This window comes from Peromyscus eremicus, chromosome 5, assembly GCF_949786415.1.
Source record: "Peromyscus eremicus chromosome 5, PerEre_H2_v1, whole genome shotgun sequence".
Classification (NCBI taxonomy): Eukaryota; Metazoa; Chordata; class Mammalia; order Rodentia; family Cricetidae; genus Peromyscus; species Peromyscus eremicus.
Genome location: NC_081420.1, coordinates 53,778,714 through 53,799,514, shown reverse-complemented (window position 1 = coordinate 53,799,514; position 20,801 = coordinate 53,778,714). Strand labels below are relative to the sequence as shown.

The window sequence follows — 20,801 nt, the reverse complement described above, 5'->3', positions numbered from 1 at the left end:
TCATCTCATTATTGTTTTTACCAACAGGGCTACTAAAACAAATATTATATTTACATATGTATATAAATACATACACATATACAGACAATTGTATGCAGACACACATACAGACAGATATACAAACATATAATCACATACACATATATAGAACTACACCCACACACATGCACATATATATACACATTTGCATATATATTCATATACACGTATAAACACAAATACACTAGACACAAACACATACACGCTCCCTGCTAATACTCAAGCCCTTGCAGTCCCTGTATACGGCACATTCATACGGCGACAAATTAAGTTGAACATTTACTAAAAGCACTAGTAAGGCACTTTCCTTCATTAGCTATCTCAGTGCTAACAGTTATTTTAGAGAGTGAAAGTTTAAATTTCAACATGTAAAACATTTGTGAGACTTTACCTAACACATCATGTAGTAACTGAACTCCTGCTTTTCATTTTCAATGGAAAATCCATTATTTTTTCAGAGGGAAATACATGAAGATAAGGCAGCTCAGGCTTTTGAGTAGAACTATGTGCAAATGAGACAGCAGATGAAGACGACCGTTTTAACTCTAAGCACCTATCATGCAACAACTCACAAGTACTTCTTTTAAAAATGGTATTTTGCAGAACATCCCAAAGAAACAACCAAATGAAACATGAATTATTGTTAAAGATGCCCCGAACAAACAAAACTGGCTTCTTGGCCATGCATGAGAATACTCTTTGTGCGTATAATTAGGAAGTGGTATTGCAATTACCTTTGACTAGATTTGTAAGACCCTTTTTGAATTTTCTCGAAGAACAAGAGAATAAAAACCTAGTTACCATCTACCAACCTCTAAGCTGAAAGCTCTAAATACGAATTCCTTTTAAACCATTGGTTTTGATGCTAAATGCAACGAAGGGAACTTCATGGTGAGAAATGAAAGGATGTGGCCTGGAAGCATAAGAGACAGAAAAAAAGTGGAAAAGGCCATGGAGACGGTGGGCGTGTGAGGAAACAGCCCAAAGTGCCAGGGAGGCTGAGCCCTCGGCATTCAGGAATATGCCACCACACATACCAGCCTGTGGGAGAGATAAGCAGATGAGGGTGAGTGAGCAGAGGATGCCCCTCAAGGAGTCCACTGCTTACTAGGATGGGGGGTGGGTGGGTAGGAGAGAGCAGAGCTCTTCAGCTTGTGACATCGTGAGCTCTTACTGGAGTTACAGCACAGCCCTGGACCCACATTGGCTTCTTATCTGCCATTGGATCTGCAGAGTGGATTTCATTTGACTGCCTCATCTGTCCTAAATATCAAGAGCAAAGTGGAAAATGAAGCTCAGTTCAGTGCGTGAATATTGCCTTCAACTTAGGGCGTGTAAAGACCAGGGATTTTCATACATTTTGATTTTTAACATGCTGACTCTTTTCCACAATACCCCCACCCCAAGGCCCTGCCCAGTGCTCAAGAGACGGGTATGCATGGTAGTAGACCTCAAGGGCCTCCACTCACAGTCCCAAGACCTCTCAAAAGAAACAAAAGCTGTTGAAAGTCAGGATTTGCCCCTGAAATCCAAGTCCTATAACCAGGAATCAGTTTCTGTGCCTGACCAGAAGAGAAGAAACTCTCTTTCAATGAACACCATTCCTTTAGTACATACAAGAAAGTTCAGCTATTGGGGGGTGGGGGTGGGGGAGAGACAGGAATGCTTAGAAGACCCCAGTCTGAGAGCCCTCATGCTGTCTTAACCTAAGATCAGATCTGAGGACATACCTACCTGCCCCTAGGAGCCTCCTCTCTTCCCTGCTTTCCACCCTGCCTCCAGCCACAACAGGAATGCAGGAATTGGGAAATGTGTGCACAGACAAATGGCCTAGAAAAGAAACACAAAACCAGGCACTGGGGACCCTCTAGTAAACATAGCCCCGTGCAGTGGTTTAGGGACTGAACTTGGGTCATTGTGATTCCTGGGTAAGCACTCTACCTCTGCTGTATCCTCAACCCCTTTCTTATCTTTTTTTTTTTTTTTTAAATTTGTTTAAGATTTTTGAAACAGTCTCATCAAGTTCCCAGACTAACCTTGAATTCACTCTGTAGAGCAGGCAAGCCTTGCTCTTGTAATCCTTTTGCCTCAGTCTCTCAAACCGTTGAGAGTCTAGTGATATTTCCATCAGGCCAGGCTGAACTTATTTCTCTTTGGATACAGTAACCAAGGTCAAACCTATAGCATGGACAGATAGAGTCTAAAGTCATGCTTTTCTTCCGTTCCATACTTCCCCGTCTGAAAGTCTCTGACCTCTGTGATTCTGCTAGTCTTTTTAAAAATCAAACGTCATGTCATCTGTATTACTCGGACCTCATGGATAGTCCTTCTTACATACAAAGCCAAGACTATTTTCCCATCAATAGTTAAACACTCAGAAGTACAAGTGCCTTTCATTCAAAACATCTTTGGAGCCCTGCCCCTTACCCCAACTATGACAAAGACTTTTGCCGGCTTTGTAAATATATGTGTACCTGTCCCCATCACAGGATGTGAATAATATGTGCTGAATGCCTAATGGGAGCAGCAGGAAGTCACAGAGTTTATTCTACTTGGAATTCAGTCTATGAATGTACTCTACTTTTACACTAATTAATTTTTCTGAAAGTCGCAGTTTTGATTGTATCTCTATTATGTCCAATTAAATTCACTCTTGTAAAAATAAACTATGCAAATATTCTATTTAACTGGCAGTGCTTGTAAGAGACAGGGAGAAATTTTTACATTCTATAGGAATGTAAGGGAATGTGTTAAAATGATGACTAATTCTCTATCCAACAAAGGAAGTTTCAATATCTTCATTATGACACCCCTAAGGAATTGCAGCCTCCTCCAGGCTTTATTAAGGCCTTCACTTAGTCAGTGTCTTGTACTTTCACCTAATCCTTTACCATGTGTACTCTCATGCCGGCTTTCATTCATAGATTTGATCTGATTCTTGCTCCTTTGTTAATTCCAAAGTCACAAGCTCACTGCTAATTATAAAGCTCTAGCCCCGTATAAGGGCTTCGCTGGGAAGTTATTTCAACCTATGCATGTGTATCCTAAAGCCATTTCCATTCCCTTCCTGTAAACCCAGCGGGGACAGGCTTGCCTCTTTGTCACTAGGGTAAATGGGATGAATGAAAGCCAATGGTCACCTTCATGTATTCCCTACAACAGGCATTTTTTTGGAAAGATAACTTTTCCCAATTTAGCAATCATAAGTATCCCCATCTAAGACCCTTATAAGCTTATAGTTCTGGTACATGCATCTGTTTTAGACTTCTAAAATTAAATATGAAAATGTAAAAAAAATCATCTAAAATTATTTTACATATTTTACAACGTTTAAAAGCATACTATTCATTAAATATTACTTTTGAAGTTGTCATAACTGGTTTTTTACTCAAAAAGTTTAGTTACAAAGTCTTCATTTTTTTTAAAAAAATGAATATCATGGTGTGCTTTAGGAGACAATTTATATGGAAAAAAATTAATGTCAGCTTCAGCCTAATTTAAATTGTTTACACATCCACGGGAAAGCCTGTTAACCTTGGTGAGGCATCTTGGAGACTGCCTTCTACAAGATAAAGAGATTTCTACCCCATTAGCAGTAGAATCTGCATCTTAGAATGAGAGTTGTGCATCAAGCAAAAGGGCATTTTTAAGCTGGAAATGCCCAGCTATCCAACTTGGGGTGGCGCCAGGTCATCTATGTGAGCTTGCTAAAACACTATCGGGTTGTTTGGGATGCTAACTTAAAAGCTGCGCTTGCAATAGGTAAAATTCATTCCCGAGAATCTGAGTGTATCTAACCCACAGGTCAGGTAGGGCCTTTTCGGGGTGCTCCGGCGTTTCCCCCTCGGTCTGAGTAGGAAGTGGGAGTATTCCGGAGAACGTGCGGGTCTCGGGTTCCCTTCATCCCCAGTCCCAGGAATTCAGACAGAAATTACCATACAGTGACTCTAAGGCATCAAGTACCCCTGCTATTCGGTCCTACGGTCCCATCGCTACACAGGGATCCCCGGGGCTGTCTGCGCCCACTCCGGGTCACCTCAATATCACTGAGTATGGAGAGGATTCGGGACAAAGAGAGAAATCAGGGGGCCAAGGAGAATGGAGGCTCAGAGAAGGATCCGGGGACATGGGCACCGAGCACAGAGGGACCGAGAATGTGGAAGGAGGGAACCGGGCAGATATCAGCTTCCTTGTTTTGCTGGGTCCCGGTCCGGGTGACGGGATCAGAGGTGGAACCGGGCGGCCAGGCGACGGGGACAGGTGCTGGATTGCCCCGGCCAGGTTCCCCCAGCTCCGGCCGCAGATTTGCGGCGTTGGGCCGTGCACCTCCCAGCGCCGACTCCTTCGGTGCGGCGTAGCCCTCGCCATATATACCCTGCTAAAAATAGCCTGCGAGACGTCTTTCCAATCAGCGCAGGCCGAGTTCGAATTGCACCAATAGAGAGGCCTGTAATGGAGAGGCTCGGTCACGCCAGGCGGGGCCGCTCTGTGTCCGCACCGGCGATTGGTGCGAGCTGACATCATCGTCGCGCAGCCCCCGGGACAGGCGCGGCCGGATTGGGTATCACTGGGGGCGGAGCTCCAAGCTGGTCACGTGGGGGGAGGAGGAGTGGGGGGAGCCAAGCGGAGGAGGAGGGGGGAGGCTGGCAGCGGAGCTTTGAATAGGGAAGTTTTGCAGGGGTTACGCTTGCAGTCAGTCCGCTGTTTGCAAATATTGCGTGGGCTCGGCGCGCTGCGGGCTGCGGGAGGGTCCGGACCCGGCGTACGATTGCAGCGCCATCCAGTTTGCATGAAACTTTCACCTGCGCTCCCGGGGACTGTTTCTGCTCCGACTCCTGATCGCTCTCCTCCCTGTTTTCCCGACAGCGGGGACTGTCTTTTCCAACCCGACATGGATGTGCTCCCAATGTGTAGCATCTTCCAGGAACTACAGATTGTGCACGAAACAGGCTACTTCTCGGCTCTGCCGTCCCTGGAGGAATATTGGCAACAGGTAAATACGGATTTTTTTTTTTTTTTCACGTGCCCGGTGCGCCGAGGAAGGAGTCTCGCGGAGGCGCAGGCAAGATGGTGTGTGCTTGGAAGTGCATCTTTTTAATGATGATTAGCGTTTGCCTAATTAAAAAAAATAAAATAATGATCTTAAGATGCCCTTCTGCTGCCTGGAATGATGAAGGCGCTGTAAAGCGAGCCTTCGGCAGCGAGGACTAGAGTTGTCATTTGTGTGGAGGCGAGCTCTTGTTCCCAGAACGTTTTTCTTTATTTTTTATTATTATTGTTTTCTTTTTTGCTAATTCCGAGCTTCCGATGAGCATCCACCTGAGGGGAGGGAACCCCAAATTCCTCGGCCCGATCCAGACCGGAGCCGTTGGCACAAGTTTGGGGCTTGTACCAGCTCCAAACTCCGCAGCTGGACTTTGTCATATGAACGAGCTTGCCTTTACTGCCAAAAGATTTGATTTAAGGATTTTGGTTTTGTTTTGATATTTGTACATCCAGTTTTTTTTTTTAAGTCTAATATTTTGCCTGCGGAATGCAGTAGCTCTTTTTTTTTTTTTTTTTTTTTTTAAACTCAAGGCCATTTGCAGTTTCTTTTCCTTCTGGATAATTTCTTAGCATTCGCCAATGTCTGCCTTGTTTTTCTTACCTGCTTTTCTTGTTGACTGCGCGGCGGGTGTGTGTGCGTGGGGGGGGGGGGGGAGCTGTTTGCACACAAGTGACTTGTCAGTCATATGACAATGAGTCCATTCCTAGTTGCTTCGGGTCTTACTTTGGGGAAGAAAAAAAAATCTCGATTTCCGGCATTTTAATGGAACTAGAATTTGGGGCAACGGAAATATAAGAAATATCCTCCCCCCTCCATTCTAAGTCTTGTGATTCTCTCAAGTGGCGAGACGCTCTTGAACACTTTTACCATTGTCTTTAAAACGATGGTTCGGTGGATGTCTCTCTATCCTTCTGTGCTGGCTTTTTTTTTTTTTTTCTCCAAGTGAATTAGCAGATGAAATATATTCTGTGGTTTTCACAACCTCTCAGGCTTTAAAACGCATGAAAAGCGAACTGTTGGCCGAAACCTCCACATGCCGGCTTAATTGTTAACAATCCTCTCCTGCCTTCCTCTCCCCCTCCTCATTTTTCCTCCTCAAAGAAGCTGCTCCCTGGGACGTGATTGAAATTGATCTTAGTAGTTTCCTTTAGGCATTTGGGATTTGGGCAACAAGCCAGACTTGGCTCCTGGTCCCCTTCAGAGCCTTTTAAACTCCCAGAGAGCTGCGATCAGGTCCCCACTGCTCATCAGCATAATGGAGATTTTAAATTAGCCAGTTGATTAAAGTTTAACAAGATCTTCATAAATGTGCTCGCCTTTTCTTTAGAACATCAATAATATGTATCGCCGCCTCGATTCAGATACTGTGTGCACTATAACAGACATCGAATTTTGGGGGGAAAGAGAAAACAAGCAGCCCCCCCTTCCTTGGCTTGCTCCTGCTTGCTGTGTGAAGCGTCTATAGGGAGGGATTAGGATATGTGTATACTGTGATAGAAGGCACATTGTTTGTTTAGTAAGCATTAACCCTTTTGCTGGTAGCCTGTGCTCAAGATGGTCTGTACCCTGATAACAATTTGTTGCAGTTTGGTGTCGAAATTTCTATCTGTAGAATGGAATACTCAGTGGCACAGACAACCTTATATGGGCATGCAGGCAAACCTAGTGAAAAATCAGGGCCGACATAATTTAATCCTAAAATGTTTCCTACCATTTTTCTTTTCCAGTGGCTAGAAAGTTTGAAATGGTGGGGAGAGGGGATGCTGATCTCTGCAGTTGTGTAGCTCCTTGAAAGGTTGGTTGCGGGGCTGGGGAAGGGGCACCCTGTCCATGGCACACTGCATGTGTATTTCAGCCGGGTCCTTATTTGGCAGCTGGTCAGAATTTCAAAAGGAAGTCTCCTTTGGCATTGCGTGAAAGAAATAGGAGTGATGACTCATACTGTTGTACTCTTGGCCAGGAGATAAAGTCCTTGTTCATTGTGGGACTCCCAGAAGGGCCAGGGAGTAATTTCCCCTTTCCATCCTTTACAATAGCAGATGGCCATTCTGGAAGAATTCCTCCACTTGTGTTGTTGAGGTTTCTTGTTTCCCTCTGACCACTGTGAAGAAATCATTAAAGTTTGGTGGGACCCACAGCCCTGTACTTGGGAAATGACATTAAAAAAAAAAATATATATATATATGTATATATATGTATATATGTATATATAAAATAAATGTATCTTAGCAACACAGGAAATGGGAGGTTTCACTTCAAATCTATTGATGTCCTTGAATCCAGACAGATATCTGCTGTCTGCTCTCTGACTACGGCCAGTCCTATATAATTAGCTGTGTCGCCAAGGGGGTCTTAAGACCACACTGTGTGCTGTGCAATCTTTCTGTCCTGTTGTGTGAATACTTGTGAATGGCTGGGGCTCTCACTGATGCTCCTGGTTCTAGAGAATGTCAAACGATCTGGTTAAACCTGTTAGGTTGGTGGGAGGGGGTGTGATGTATGTGTAAGGCTGATTTTCTTTGTGTGGTTTACCAGGATCCTCATTAGAAATGTCAACACTTGTAACTATAACAACAAAACAGGCCTAGTGATCATCACTCTCTGTGGCCATTGGTCCAACACTGAAGAAACCAAGAGAGGTTTTACCTCTGTTTTTCCTTCCTATTCCTAGAATCAGCTTTTCTCTAACATTCACGAGGAAATAGATTGCATTTACAGAAGACTTTGTGACCCATAGTACGTGGCACAGAAATAATTTATTTGTCTTTTGTTGCATGTTTTTTTTTCTATGTGCTTTCAGTTCCACTTTCAGTAGTCGTAACAATCACGTGCCTTTTTGTGGTTCGTTTTGCACAGACCTGCCTGGAGTTGGAACGCTATCTTCAGAGTGAGCCCTGCTACGTGTCAGCCTCTGAGATAAAATTTGACAGCCAGGAAGATCTGTGGACCAAAATCATTCTAGCTCGGGAGAAGAAGGAAGAATCAGAACTGAAGATTTCTTCCAGTCCTCCAGAGGACTCTCTGGCCAGCCCCAGCTTTAATTATAACTTAGAGACCAACAGCCTGAACTCTGATGTCAGCAGCGAGTCTTCAGACAGTTCTGAGGAACTTTCACCCACGACCAAATTTACCTCTGATCCCATCGGTGAAGTCTTAGTCAGTTCAGGAAATCTGAGCTCCTCCGTCATTTCCACTCCTCCTTCTTCTCCAGAAGTGAACAGGGAATCTTCTCAACTATGGGGCTGTGGGCCAGGAGACCTACCCTCACCAGGGAAGGTTCGCAGTGGGACTTCGGGGAAGTCTGGTGACAAGGGTAGTGGCGACGCCTCCCCAGATGGCAGGAGGAGGGTACATCGATGCCACTTTAACGGCTGCAGGAAAGTTTACACTAAAAGCTCCCACTTGAAAGCACATCAACGTACTCACACAGGTCAGTCCCCTCATGGGGCCTGGGAGGTCAGCCGCTGGTGGGCGCCAGTGAATTGCACCATCCCTGGGAGGGAGCCAGGGCTCCTCAGGATGTGGTCACAAGCAAGGAAATCCTCACTTCCTAAATTCCTGTCACCAAGGAGTTGGGTCTTTTTTTGGAGTTCAGAGTAGAATCTTAAAAGACTGGACGTTTGAATCAGATGAATGGTTCATGCTTTCAGAGTAAACAAGAGGCCAGATCACATTCTCCATGGACACCCAAACCTTCACCCCCTCGGTGCCTATTTCCCCATTGTGCATGCATCATGCTATGTTGGGTTGCTCCTCATTCTTTGTCATGTAAGTCCAGGGTCAGGACAGAGGGTCCTTGGGCAGCATGGAGATTGCTAGTGTTGACCCTGATATTTTAAGGCCTGAGTTCTGAGCAGTAGTCCTGGCCAGTGGATGTTTATTATGAATACTCTGTCACAAAGCCACTTAAAACAAGGGCTTTCTTAACTCAGTGCCACTATTTAGGTTTGAAGTTCTGTTTGTTTGAAACTGCCAGTACAACATACAGGCTATGAGGGGAAGGATCGCAGGAAAGCCCCACGTTGTGAATTCTTATCTTATGGAGATGATAGTCAAATTCTAGAGAGATGACGTCAGGGCCCTGAAAAGGCCCAGAACTGGGAGAGGATATGAGTGTTTCCCAAACAAGACAGTTTTTGACTCAGGTTGACTTGAGCATTATTTTTCACTCATAGGTAGCATTTTATTCAATTCGTACTTATACTTTAGCGAGGCAGTGATGCCAGTTTGGTTGTCTGATTGCCATTTAGAAACTGATCTGAAAGTCTTTGAGTGAGGTTTCTCAGAAACTCGTGATTTCAGTTTTGTAGAAATGGAGGAGGTCTCAGACAACTCATTCCACGGGGAAATGAGTAAGGAACCCAATAGTGCTGGAGGTGGGGGATGTCTCCATGGAGAAAGCAATAAATCTCAACCCTCAGCAAGGCTGTGGGTCCTGTGGGCTAACACCTCACCCTGAAACTATGTCAGCAGTCTGAGTAATTGTCATTGTTAGGAGTTATCTTTGATTTTGGTAGCATGACTTTGTCCAACCTAGATCCCTGGAACAACAGCCTGAGTGAAGCTTCAGGCTAGGTTAGGAAAGAACCCATGCTTGTGACCTTTAGCTTGCCAAAGGTACTGTCCCTCTGTTAAAGCATACAGTGAGGTCGTTAGGCTACAGAGATCCATCCCACAGTATGTAATGTTGAGTCTTCTTCTTCTCATCATGTCAGTGAAATCATGGTGCCCTTGTCATGTGCTCTCTTCCCAGGAGAGAAGCCTTACAGATGCTCATGGGAAGGTTGTGAGTGGCGTTTTGCAAGAAGTGATGAATTAACCAGACACTTCCGGAAGCATACTGGTGCCAAGCCTTTTAAATGCTCTCACTGTGACAGGTACGTGAGTGAGGGCTTCGCAGGAAAAAAAGGGTGGGATCGTGGGAAACAACCAGAGCAGAGTAGGTGTGTGCAGTAGAGCTTGGAAAGAAGGCCAACAGTTTCTTGGTATTTGTTGGCATTTCTGGGGCTTTTTCAAAAAATTCGTGACACACTGACAGTCTTAGGAAGCAGTGTGCCAGGCTTCTACAAGAAATATGTCTAGGGGAAGGTTTTCAAAATGGGCTCCAACAGTTTTCAAATTCAAAAACTGAGACTCTGCCATGGAACTTCCGGGACTTCCTAGCTGTTTCTTGAATACCTCTTGTATTTGTATTCCTCTCCCTTGGGGTTCCCTGTGCCTAAAAGGCTTGGCCAGGACTCAGAGGAATTGTACAGGGAAGTGTGGATCTGGTCTGTCACACAATCCAGGAGGCAAAACCTAACTTCTTTGTTTCTGTTTTGCCCTTGCAGGTGTTTCTCCAGGTCTGACCACCTGGCCCTGCACATGAAGAGGCACCTCTGAGGGAGAAGAGGGATGAATCCTGTAGGCTAAAAGAGGCTTCCAGGCTGAGAGGCGGCCATGGAAGGAGGGATGCCTGTACCAGCCAAAGCATGCCATTTTGCTTCCTACCCAGTTACCTCCAGGGGCCTCTCTTTGGAAGGTCTTTTGAGGGCTACAAAAGTCATGTCAGAATCGGCATAGCACCCACGGTGCATGGTGTTTGGGTGACCCTGGACTCGCCTCGCCACTGGTTCCTAACCTTCTGAGAGGCTCCCGAGCCTTTTGCCGTGAGCATGCGCACTGAGAATGTTAATGGGTGGGATGACTGTATGTTGAGGATCTATTACTGACTGTATGGTGAGGCAGACTTTTTTTTTCCCCCTTGTGGTAGCAAATGACTGCAAGAGACAGAAAAAAAAAAGCAGTTTGAATGTTTTGTGTGTGAGGAGTATACCAAGGGATGAGTTGACCACCAATCATTTCCTGAAGGGTGTCTGCACCTTATTAAAAAATAAATAAAAACAAAAAAAAATTTAAAAAAAAAAAAAAGAAGGGAAAACTTGGAGGGTGGGAGTGGGAACTCAGGACCCCATAGTGGTGAGTGTTAAGGGCAAGGGGCGTACCTGTCCCCCTTTCCTGTGTGAAAGGGCCTTCTGGTGTCTGGTGCAGCTATAGAGTGTGCAACGTGTCAAGTAGCTCGTTTTCCTGGCTACATGGAACTCATTTGTAACCCGTTGTATAAGCTGTATTTACAAATAACAGTGATCATTTTCCCTTACAAAAAAGTCGTGCATGGTCTGGGGGAGCTATATATATTTTTCCATTTTTAAATCGGGTCTCCAATCTTGATTCCAATTTCTAAGCAGCTATGAAAAGATTCAATTTGTTTAAAACAAGGATTCCTTAAGCCATTTAGGCCTGGCAAGACACGACCCCCAGATCCTTCTGTTTCGTAACACTCCCCATGCAACATGATATTGTGCAGTGTAGGGTTGTATTTTCAATGACTCAGAATTTGAGTTTACTTTTTGGAGAATCTTAAGGTGCCCTTTGAAGAAATTGGACACGTGTCAAATGTCTAAATGCTTGGGCCTGGAAATTACTGGTCTAATGTGACATTAGGCTAAGAACATAAACTTTTTTTCTCAGTCGGGTGGATCAAACCACTAAGCTTAGAAAACGTTTTTCTCATGCAGCTATGTCTCTCTTATTTATGCCTTGAGGACTAATTCTGGTTTTCTAGCTGTTAATGCACTGTTGACCTTCATAATGGTGCCTTATGCAATTGGCCCTTCTGTGGGGTCAAATACAGGGGTATGGGTGATGCATGCTTAATTAAGGCTCTTTTTTCACCTGGCATTGTACTGTATCAATGTATAATATGGAAAAAAGAAAACAAAAAACAAAACAAAACAAAAAACAACAACAAAAAAACCACCTCTTTAAGATCCTCCACAATGACAAATAGGTGAAAACTCCTTTGACATGTCAACATGTGTTCATTTCCAACAACTTGACTGTCAGTATTAAAATGGGGAAAAAAAAATAGACATGATAATTGAAAACTAATTCTGCTACCATGAGACTCTTTTAGAGACCTTGCACAATTGTACAGATCACACACACCGGCTGTATTTATTATGTAACATTTTCACACATATTAAAGATACAGACGTATAAAAAAAAATGTCAATATTTTGCTCAAAAGGCACAAGTTTTGAGTACCTGTCTAGCTATCTGTTGGTAATACTGAAAGTATACTGCTTTTTTTTTTTTTTTTGAAAAAAAAGTGGATGAAATTTCTTGTGTATGTATATTTGTGTGTATAGTATGTGTATGTATGTGTGTATATATATATTATATATAGATAATATATAAATATTTTTTTAAGAAGAAACTAGAATGTTTAGCTAGAAAATTCTACAGCCTGTGAAGAAGTATTTCAAAATGGCCATAAAGGAGGTTAAAAAAAAATTGAAAACTATAACCTAACTTTTATAGAGGCTTTATCTTTAATTTAATGATTTGCTGAAGACATTTTCGGCGTTGAGTCTATTCCACCCTGTTGATTTTGCTCGTCATTATTGGCAAGCCTGGAATAGTAGGGTACCTTCAGCCATTCAGAAGGGGCATGAACAAAGTACTGGCCAACTTGCTGGACTCAGACACACAGAGGTTTGGATTTTACTTTCAGCCTTACTAGAAGATCTCACCTAAGAGTAAGCTGATCACAGGGATTGTTTTTTAGAATACTTTTTATGCAGATGAAACTATTTTTTCCAGCATGTAGATTCTCCCAGCTTTTTCAAAGAGTACTTTCCCGAAATTGGCATAACGCAGCGAAGACAGCTGATATTTCTGATATTTCATCCAGCTGCTGGCTTTTTGGGTGTGGATCTTTACATACATATAGATAGATAGATATGTATCTATCTATATATTTATGAGAATGAGTCTGGCTGGGCTGGTATTTTGTTTGATCTTCCTGGAAATGAGCGATGATTAAGCTCATGTAACTTTTTTTGTTTTGTTTTGTTTTGTTTTGTATCTGGGCTGATGAATACATTTCTCTACAGAACGGATTTCATTTTGCTTAAGGGAAAAATGCACTTTTGTTTGGCAGTTCAAAATCCAAGCACTTGATCTGCTGGGTTTTGGAAAACTCCTTTTTTGGCCCTGCTGTGTGCTTATCCATAACAATTCCATTAAGTAAGAAGGTAAACAGAAGAGGAAGGAAACCTGTGCTGGCTAGTCTCACTTATGAAACATCATGGATGTTGTTTGACTGGGTGGGGCTGGGTGCCGTGTATGTCCATGCCTGTAATTTTCATAATAAGCAAGTACATTCTGTTCAGGTGATAACTGAGCCTCAATCAAGCAGAACTTTTGCTTGAAATTAAAAAAAAAAAAAAATTTCTATTAGTGAAATTTCTTTATTTCTTTTTTTTGAAGCACCCTGTTATCTAAAGAATCTTTGTAAGATTTTTGTAAAATTTTGTTTTACAAGATTTTATTTGAAATTGTTTTTTGCGAGATTGTTATATTTCTGTATGAATGTATTTTTTATTCGAATAACATAAAAAGAATTCTTATCAGCATCTGGAGCCTGGTTGTTTTTCTGGGGTGCAGTGGGGGGAAGGGGACTGTTAACAAATTCCTGCTGTGTTACTCAGCCTGGCTTCCTCCCCGGGAAATCACCATTGTGCAATTCTAAGGGCCATTGGCCTAGCTCAGTGCCTGCCTTCCTTGTCTTTCCACTTACCACAGCTGTCCCTGGAGCTGGAGGGAGGCTTTTGACATTGCTCCCCCCCACCCCTCAAATGTACTGAATGTGTTCCAAAGCCTGGCAAAAACAGCCCCAGGCTTTTTGGGGCACAATAGGAAGAAACTTGTTGCATTTTTTTCTTCCTGTCACTCAAGCCAAGGAGACTATTACAGTACAGAGGCCTCTGCACCGTGACTAACTGCTGGCTCCCTTTCACGGAAATCCAACAAATTTTGTTCACTTAGCTGTTAGAGATGGGCTAGTCTTTCTGGATGGAGCTGGCCTCACACCTAGGTGACTCCTGTCTGGGAAGGATAGACGTGATCGGCAGGTGACAAATGGAAGTCAGGCCAGAAAGCCATCCCCATGGACTCACTGAAACCACGTTTTCCTGCTCCTGGAGTTTCCTGGTTAGTTCCCTATAGTAGGGCAGAAAGTCAAGGCTGCCTTCTCATGTGATTTTATGACTTATGAGAAAGGCCTGTAAAATGCGTTCCGTATAGAGAGATTTAAGATAAAATAGATAGCTTATTGTCTCAGACAAATGCCTATAGTAGCTTGAGATGATGGCCCCAGCATTACTGTGCAGATCAGTGTGAGAGATGCATCTTGGGATCCGTTTTCAGATTCTATAAGCCAATCAGTAGTCACAGAGTAAAATCAGTGTGTTTCTGCGGGGCCGGCTTCAATGAATTCTCCTTAGTTCCACAAAAAGGGTGGTCTCCATTTTAGGTGTGGTACAGTCATTTACTTCACAGTAGGTCTTCAATTTGCTAAATGTGTAGTGTTTATGGGAATTGCCTTTAATTTTATAATGAGGGAGGAGAAATTTAAATGTGTACCCAGATTAGGAGCTTTGGGATTTTTTTTTTTTTTTTCTGTAATTGTAAAAATATCAGCAAGTTGGAAGGGATTTGCAGTGGGGCGGGGCATACATTCTGGGGACATTTTTGCCAGAATTCATGGGTGTGTGGCGTTCTGAAGCACATGTCAGGGTGACTAATAGTTGGATTCCTTTGACCGTACAGTCTAAATAAGTCTCGACAATGCATTCTCTCTCAGCTACTATTAAGACTGGACCACGTTGTCATGCGAAGTCTGTGCTGAAACTGCTAAGTTATGTTCAAATAAGGCTGTTAGGAGAACCGCTGTGCAGGGAGTCAGCCGCAGACTCGGGATATTTATAGAAGTATAAGGCATTTTCAGTCTGCTTAACAAAGTTTTTGAAACCTAGCTAAAAGGAAGGGAGCACTTTGGCTCTAACGAGCTGTGTACTTTGGGGACAATTTGCTCAGCAACAATGGGCCTCCATTTGCTCCTTGCTAAAATAGTTCAGGCTGGGTCACATGAATCTAGCATTTTCTATAGAGCACTAGCATTCTGTGGTCTGTGAATGTAGGGTGGACTTCAAATTACATGTTCACCATCCTCAGAGTTCTTGGCTCAGGCCTAGGAAAGTTTCTCCTCTGCTACAGGAGAAAGTATTGTTGGAGAAAATTGCTTTGAAAATGGAAAACAGAATGTTCTCAAACTGCCCATTACTCCTTTAATTAAAGTTAAGTTCTTCAGGCATTTGATGCTTGACAACATATAATTTTATTTAATTAAAAAAAACTTTTTTTGAAAAGTGCTATTGTATCCACAAAGGAGCCCCAAATCTCCCCAGTTCCCCCAATCCTTCAATTCTGTTCCTTATCTAATAAGGCCTTTGTACTGAGGGCAATGGAAGTGACTAAAGTCTCTTACTTATATATTATATATTACATTGCCATAAACAACATAGCTTCCATCTGCAACTCCTTTTTTATGTATGTGTTATATCATCAAGTTCTATTTCTTAATATTTGCTTATTATTATTTATTTGTGTGTTTATGTAAATATGTTTATGTGTTTGTATGCAGATTTGTGTGTGTGTGTGTGTGTGTGTGTGTGTGTGTGTGTGTGTGTTTACAGTTTAGAGAAGATATTAGGTGCTCCTCTCCATCATAGTCCTCCTATTCCTTTGAGGCAGTGTCTCCCCTGAACCTGGCTAGGTTGGAAAGCCACATACCCAGGGATCCTCCTGTCTCCACCCACTTCTGAGTTGGTGTTGGAGATACTCGCATGGGTGCTGAGATCTGAACTCTTGTCTTCACGACTGCAGAACTAGTGTTCTGAATGACTGAACCCTCTACCCAGCCCCTGAGCTATTTTATTTTTTAACCATTCCTTTTGTGAGCTGGATTATTATAATTTCAAAATTGGAGGATGACAGATGATGACATTTCCCACCTTCTTATTCCTTAGTCAGGAATCGAGAAGAAATATGTTTTTACATTTATTGCCTATGCATGTATATACATGTATATATGCAGTACTCCATATAGTAAATGATATGCCCATTTCACAACTGAGGAAAACTGAGGCTTCAAGATAGTATAGCTCTTGACTGAGGTGCTGCATTCCAGAAACACCAGTCTCACTGTTCTGGCCCAGCTGCCTTGGATGCCAAAGACAATTTTTTTGAGCATCACCCCACCCTGTTTCTTGTCTTGCCCAACCTCTCATGAGAGTCTTCTGTTCATTTCATAGGATTTACCTGAAAGTGCTGTTACATTTATGAAATAGAGACAGAGTGTCTTCACAATTAAGAGTCACTAAAGCTTTAAGTCTTGTAACCTTAAATAAACAGAAGTCACTGTTTCAAATTGCTTTCCAGATATGAAACAGATGGCATGTGTTTATTTTTAATGCTTAAGAATAGAGAGAGCACCATCAGGGATGTGACATCCTGCATTCATTGGCAGGAATCACCTAATGCACATAGTGAAGGAACAAAGAGAAGAAAATGAGGCTCGTGCATCATGCAAACGAGGCAATCCAGCAAAGTGTATTTAGCTAGATTTATTTTATGGTAGGGTCTTTCCATTTCACTCTAACTAATTTCAATGAGGATTCTCCTAATGTCTGTGAATGAAAACAGACAAAGAGGAGGACAAATTTTGGTTCCATGTGTCCTTTCAGGAGCCACTTTGGGCTGAACAGTCACGGAGAAATCTTCAATGAAAGACAGATTGAATTATAATCCATAATGTCAATAGGAGACTCTTGCAAACTCCAGTTCAAACTCTATATGCCTTATACAGTCCATGCAAGAAGCAAACTATCACATAAACTCTAGACTTGGTCCTTAAATTGAGATCTCATTTTTATAATATGCCATGTACAATTAACCTCAAAAATGTCTCTGAAATCCACAAATAATAAATGGAAACGCATTATGCTACAGATGATCATTTCTCCAAAATGTGCCCTTTGTCATGACAAAGCACATTTCTAACAGTCATTTGTCAACTAAGCTAAGCTCTGTCCCTTGGATTTCTTAAGTTTCACATTACCACACTTCTTCCTGATTGTGCAAGACCGGGTTCCAGTTGTGCAGGATAGTTAATGGCACATACTAGCATTATCAATTAACTCTCTCAAACCAGGCACCTTACCCAAACGTCATTTTTCTGTTTGTGTTGGTGAGGAGAGAAAACAGGGTAGATATGTCAACAATGGCATGCAGTGTGGCAAACCTCTTGCAGCCAGGAATTTGAAAAATCCAGCCTGCTCTCCCTATCTTTGCATGTATAGTACCATCCACTGTAAAAAATCTTATGTATTTATAAGGCCACAGGCTGTCTCATGATGAGACATAGGTAAGTTAGTGTAGCTTTCCGTTTCACAAGTCTAATTCTTCATAGTCAGAATGCTTTTAAGCACAGTTCTTCCTTGAAAAAAATATGTTTTTATTAATTCTTTGAGAAATTTATACAATATGTTTTGATAGTATACTCCTTCCCCCAACTCCGCACAGATCCTGCCACTCAATTTTATGTTTGTTCTCTCTCCCCTTTCCTCTCCCTTCTCTCTCTCTCTCTCTCTCTCTCTCTCTCTCTCTCTCTCTCTCTCTCTCTCTCTCATATAACTTATTTACTTAATGTAAATTAAAGAGAATAATTTATGGAGGTATTATTGATGTCCAACTGAAAATTGATCTATAACGTTCCATATTTAAATATTTATTTGTCACCTTATGTAGACATAAGACAGAGTGTAGGATATAGGAGCTGAAAGTCCTTTTTCAAGTCACTCCTGACAATATCCCTTAGATACAAGGAAAGGTAAACTAACAGTTGAGTGTAGACTTACTGCACAAAGTTTTGACACCTGCACTTGGTTTCAAAAGACATGCCCCATCTTCTAGCCTTCTTCAATGTCTAAGAAGCTTGCTGTTCCAGCCAGGTTCAAGTGTGGCAGAAGTGAGGAACTTTGGAACTTTCTTTGCCTTACACAGAGCTTGACAGAGTTTAAAAAGGGAGACCTGCTCATAGCTTCTGATTCAGTATTAATGATCACGACCCAGCCACTGAGCTGCCAGCACTTAGGTAATGAGGAACACTGCTCTTAAAGACTGTGTGTTGTCATTGTCAGTGTGGGCAGAACCTGATAGTCAGACAACTGGACAAGGAAGTGTGGAAGGTGGTAGGTACCTAAGCACCTCACAGTCCCTTCTTTAGTTGTGAATTTCCTTGGAGACTTGTAACAGTAACACAACCCAGGAGCCAATGTTTCTGATGGTATTTGTAGATGCATCTGCAAAGAGTGGGCACTTGTCTCATGGCTGTTGAAATCACTGGTAACTATATTGGTCCTATATTGAACCTATTAAAAAAAAAACTTGACTCACTTCTAGACCTGTGGTTTATTTTTTTAACCCCTTTTCAGCTCATTTTTCTTGTCTCTGAAACAGATACAGTGCAAGGCCATCAGAACTGCTGGGGTTTTAGAGACAAGGTAAATAGAGAACTGGATCCAGAATATAAGCAATATTTGACAATTGACCATCAATATTGTTATGGTATAGTAGATAACCTATTTCTTAAGCAGAAAAACAACTTTCATTCTTCCCAACAAATTTAATTATACCTGGATATTCCCCTCTACCCTGAAGATCAGCAGTAGATGTCATTTTCTTAAACTTAACTTTTGGCAGTGTAATTGCCTTTTGCATACAGGGGATAAACATAGACTGTTATGCTATTTCTTAATGACCTACAAAGTAGTTCCCTTTGTCTTACTGCACCACTGAAATCTTTCAGGAAGGAAGTGCTATAGGTCTTTGAGTAAAACACTTTTGAGTCAAAATCCAGGAACATAAGGTCCATTTGCAGAAGGGAATTGTCCAAAAGACCTCAAAAGGAGCTAAATTTACTTTTATTAACGAAGGACAAAGGGCCCAGAGGTCCCAGTTGTTAGTACCATTTTCATAAGCACTTGTGAACCTGGGAAAGGGAGCAATTCTGACTCAGGTGACTCGAGTCACCATTAAACAGATGCTGTGTCAAGGTCATCCAGCATTATTGCATTATTTATCACATTCTTTCCAATGAAATGAACAATCAGTGCCAGCTCCTCATACATTGCCTTGTATGCTGTGTGTGAGATGCCAATTCATTTGGCATGGGTTCTGTCCAATTATAACTGACATGCTTGCACTTCTATACACTTGGTTCATTTCCTTTATTTCACTCTGTATTAATTAATTGGTTTTTGTTTCCTTGCTTGTTGGTTATTTTTGCTGAACATCTTCCTATGAGCATCACTCCCATGGTTGTACAGCCTGAGCCTGTGCCTTCATTATCCTTGGTTAACATAAAATATCACATTTTTTTTCATATGATTGTATGATTCCTTGCATATCTGTAGCATAGTCTCATTGACAGCTCTCTGCTTCCAGGAATATGGGATCAGGTTGTCCATCTGAAAAACTGTGGACTGATGTGCACCTAATGGCCACTCTCATCTAATGAGTAGTGAGGAGTAAGCAAGACACCATTAGCATTTTGCAGGAACAAACAAGACAATAAACTCATATAGTCAGGGTTAGCAGAGATAGATATAGGCCAGTCCATCTCTTTCCACTATATTACTACACTATTTTTAACTCTTTTGTTAACTTTTCAAATTAGATGCTACAGAAGAAGCAGTGTACCAAAACAAAATGTATGCCAGAGCTATGACTGTGTTCTATTGTCTTCTGATTGGGCTCTGAACTTACTTTTTACTACCTACCAATGAACTTCATGCAGGCCAGCAATAGATATTCAGAAAACCAATACTGTTACTCAGCAAGTAGTGATTATCTATTAAATTTCATGTAAACTCAGTATGTATATGTACACACATCATGCTGGGAGTCTTTTCTCCCCCATGCCATGTGGCTTACTTAAACTATGGGTTACAATATATGAGAGGAAAATCATGTAACTAAATGTGAGGGTTGTAAAAGATTTGGCAGCAATAAAAGGTTTATGGACATACCATGACAAAAAATTCAATTCAAAATCAAATGTATAATGAACCTGAGGTGTTCCTGCAGCCTTCGTCCGTGTTACAGCCTGCGAATCCACTTAAGTCTTGGTGCCGAGCTCCCAGTGTGTGCACTTTGTGTTTTGAGTACCAGCACACTGTAGCTACATAACTCCAGTGAACACTGGGACATTTTGATTCAGAGTCAAGACTATGTATATTATGAATGGCAGAAAATTCACTGCGTGCACAGGGCTTTCTGCTATAATAGAAACACAGTGGTTTAATTACAAAGAGCACAGACTTTTAATAACTTCCTATGGTCGTTCCTTAACATGTAGAAATCAAATTAATATATCATTGGACTCTATTGTGTCAGAATGCTTGGTTTTGAAAATTATTATTTGAATTTCATGAAAATCTTCCATCTAATTTTGGCTTGGGATTGGGATTGAATTTCCTTTAATTGCTAAAATGGCTCTAAATATACATCTCCTGTTTTATGAGACACACTTACGCAAAGCAACATTCTTACCATTGATGATTATAAAATCAAAATATTGATCAACTTAAGAAAACATCAAAAGCACTCTATGCCTTGTAATATCAAATATTTAACTCTTTATGTTAAAATATACATAATTAATGTACTAGTTTGCTTTCATCCTTAATAAATGGTAAAATCACAAGGATACAAAGAACTGTTTATAAATAAATATCCTCATTATTTATTATCAATAAATGTTTGATTT

The 20,801-nt window shown here is 41.7% G+C and overlaps 1 protein-coding gene across 1 annotated transcript; it reads left to right on the top strand.

Moving 5' to 3' along the window:
* Positions 1–4,702: 4,702 nt before the first annotated feature.
* Klf6 (KLF transcription factor 6) lies at positions 4,703–13,545 on the top strand. Its single transcript, XM_059263445.1, has 4 exons — positions 4,703–5,032; positions 7,943–8,516; positions 9,840–9,963; positions 10,417–13,545. Exons 1-4 carry the CDS (start codon positions 4,829–4,831, stop codon positions 10,466–10,468), a joined length of 954 nt encoding a protein of 317 aa, XP_059119428.1. The 5' UTR covers positions 4,703–4,828; the 3' UTR covers positions 10,469–13,545.
* Positions 13,546–20,801: the final 7,256 nt, after the last annotated feature.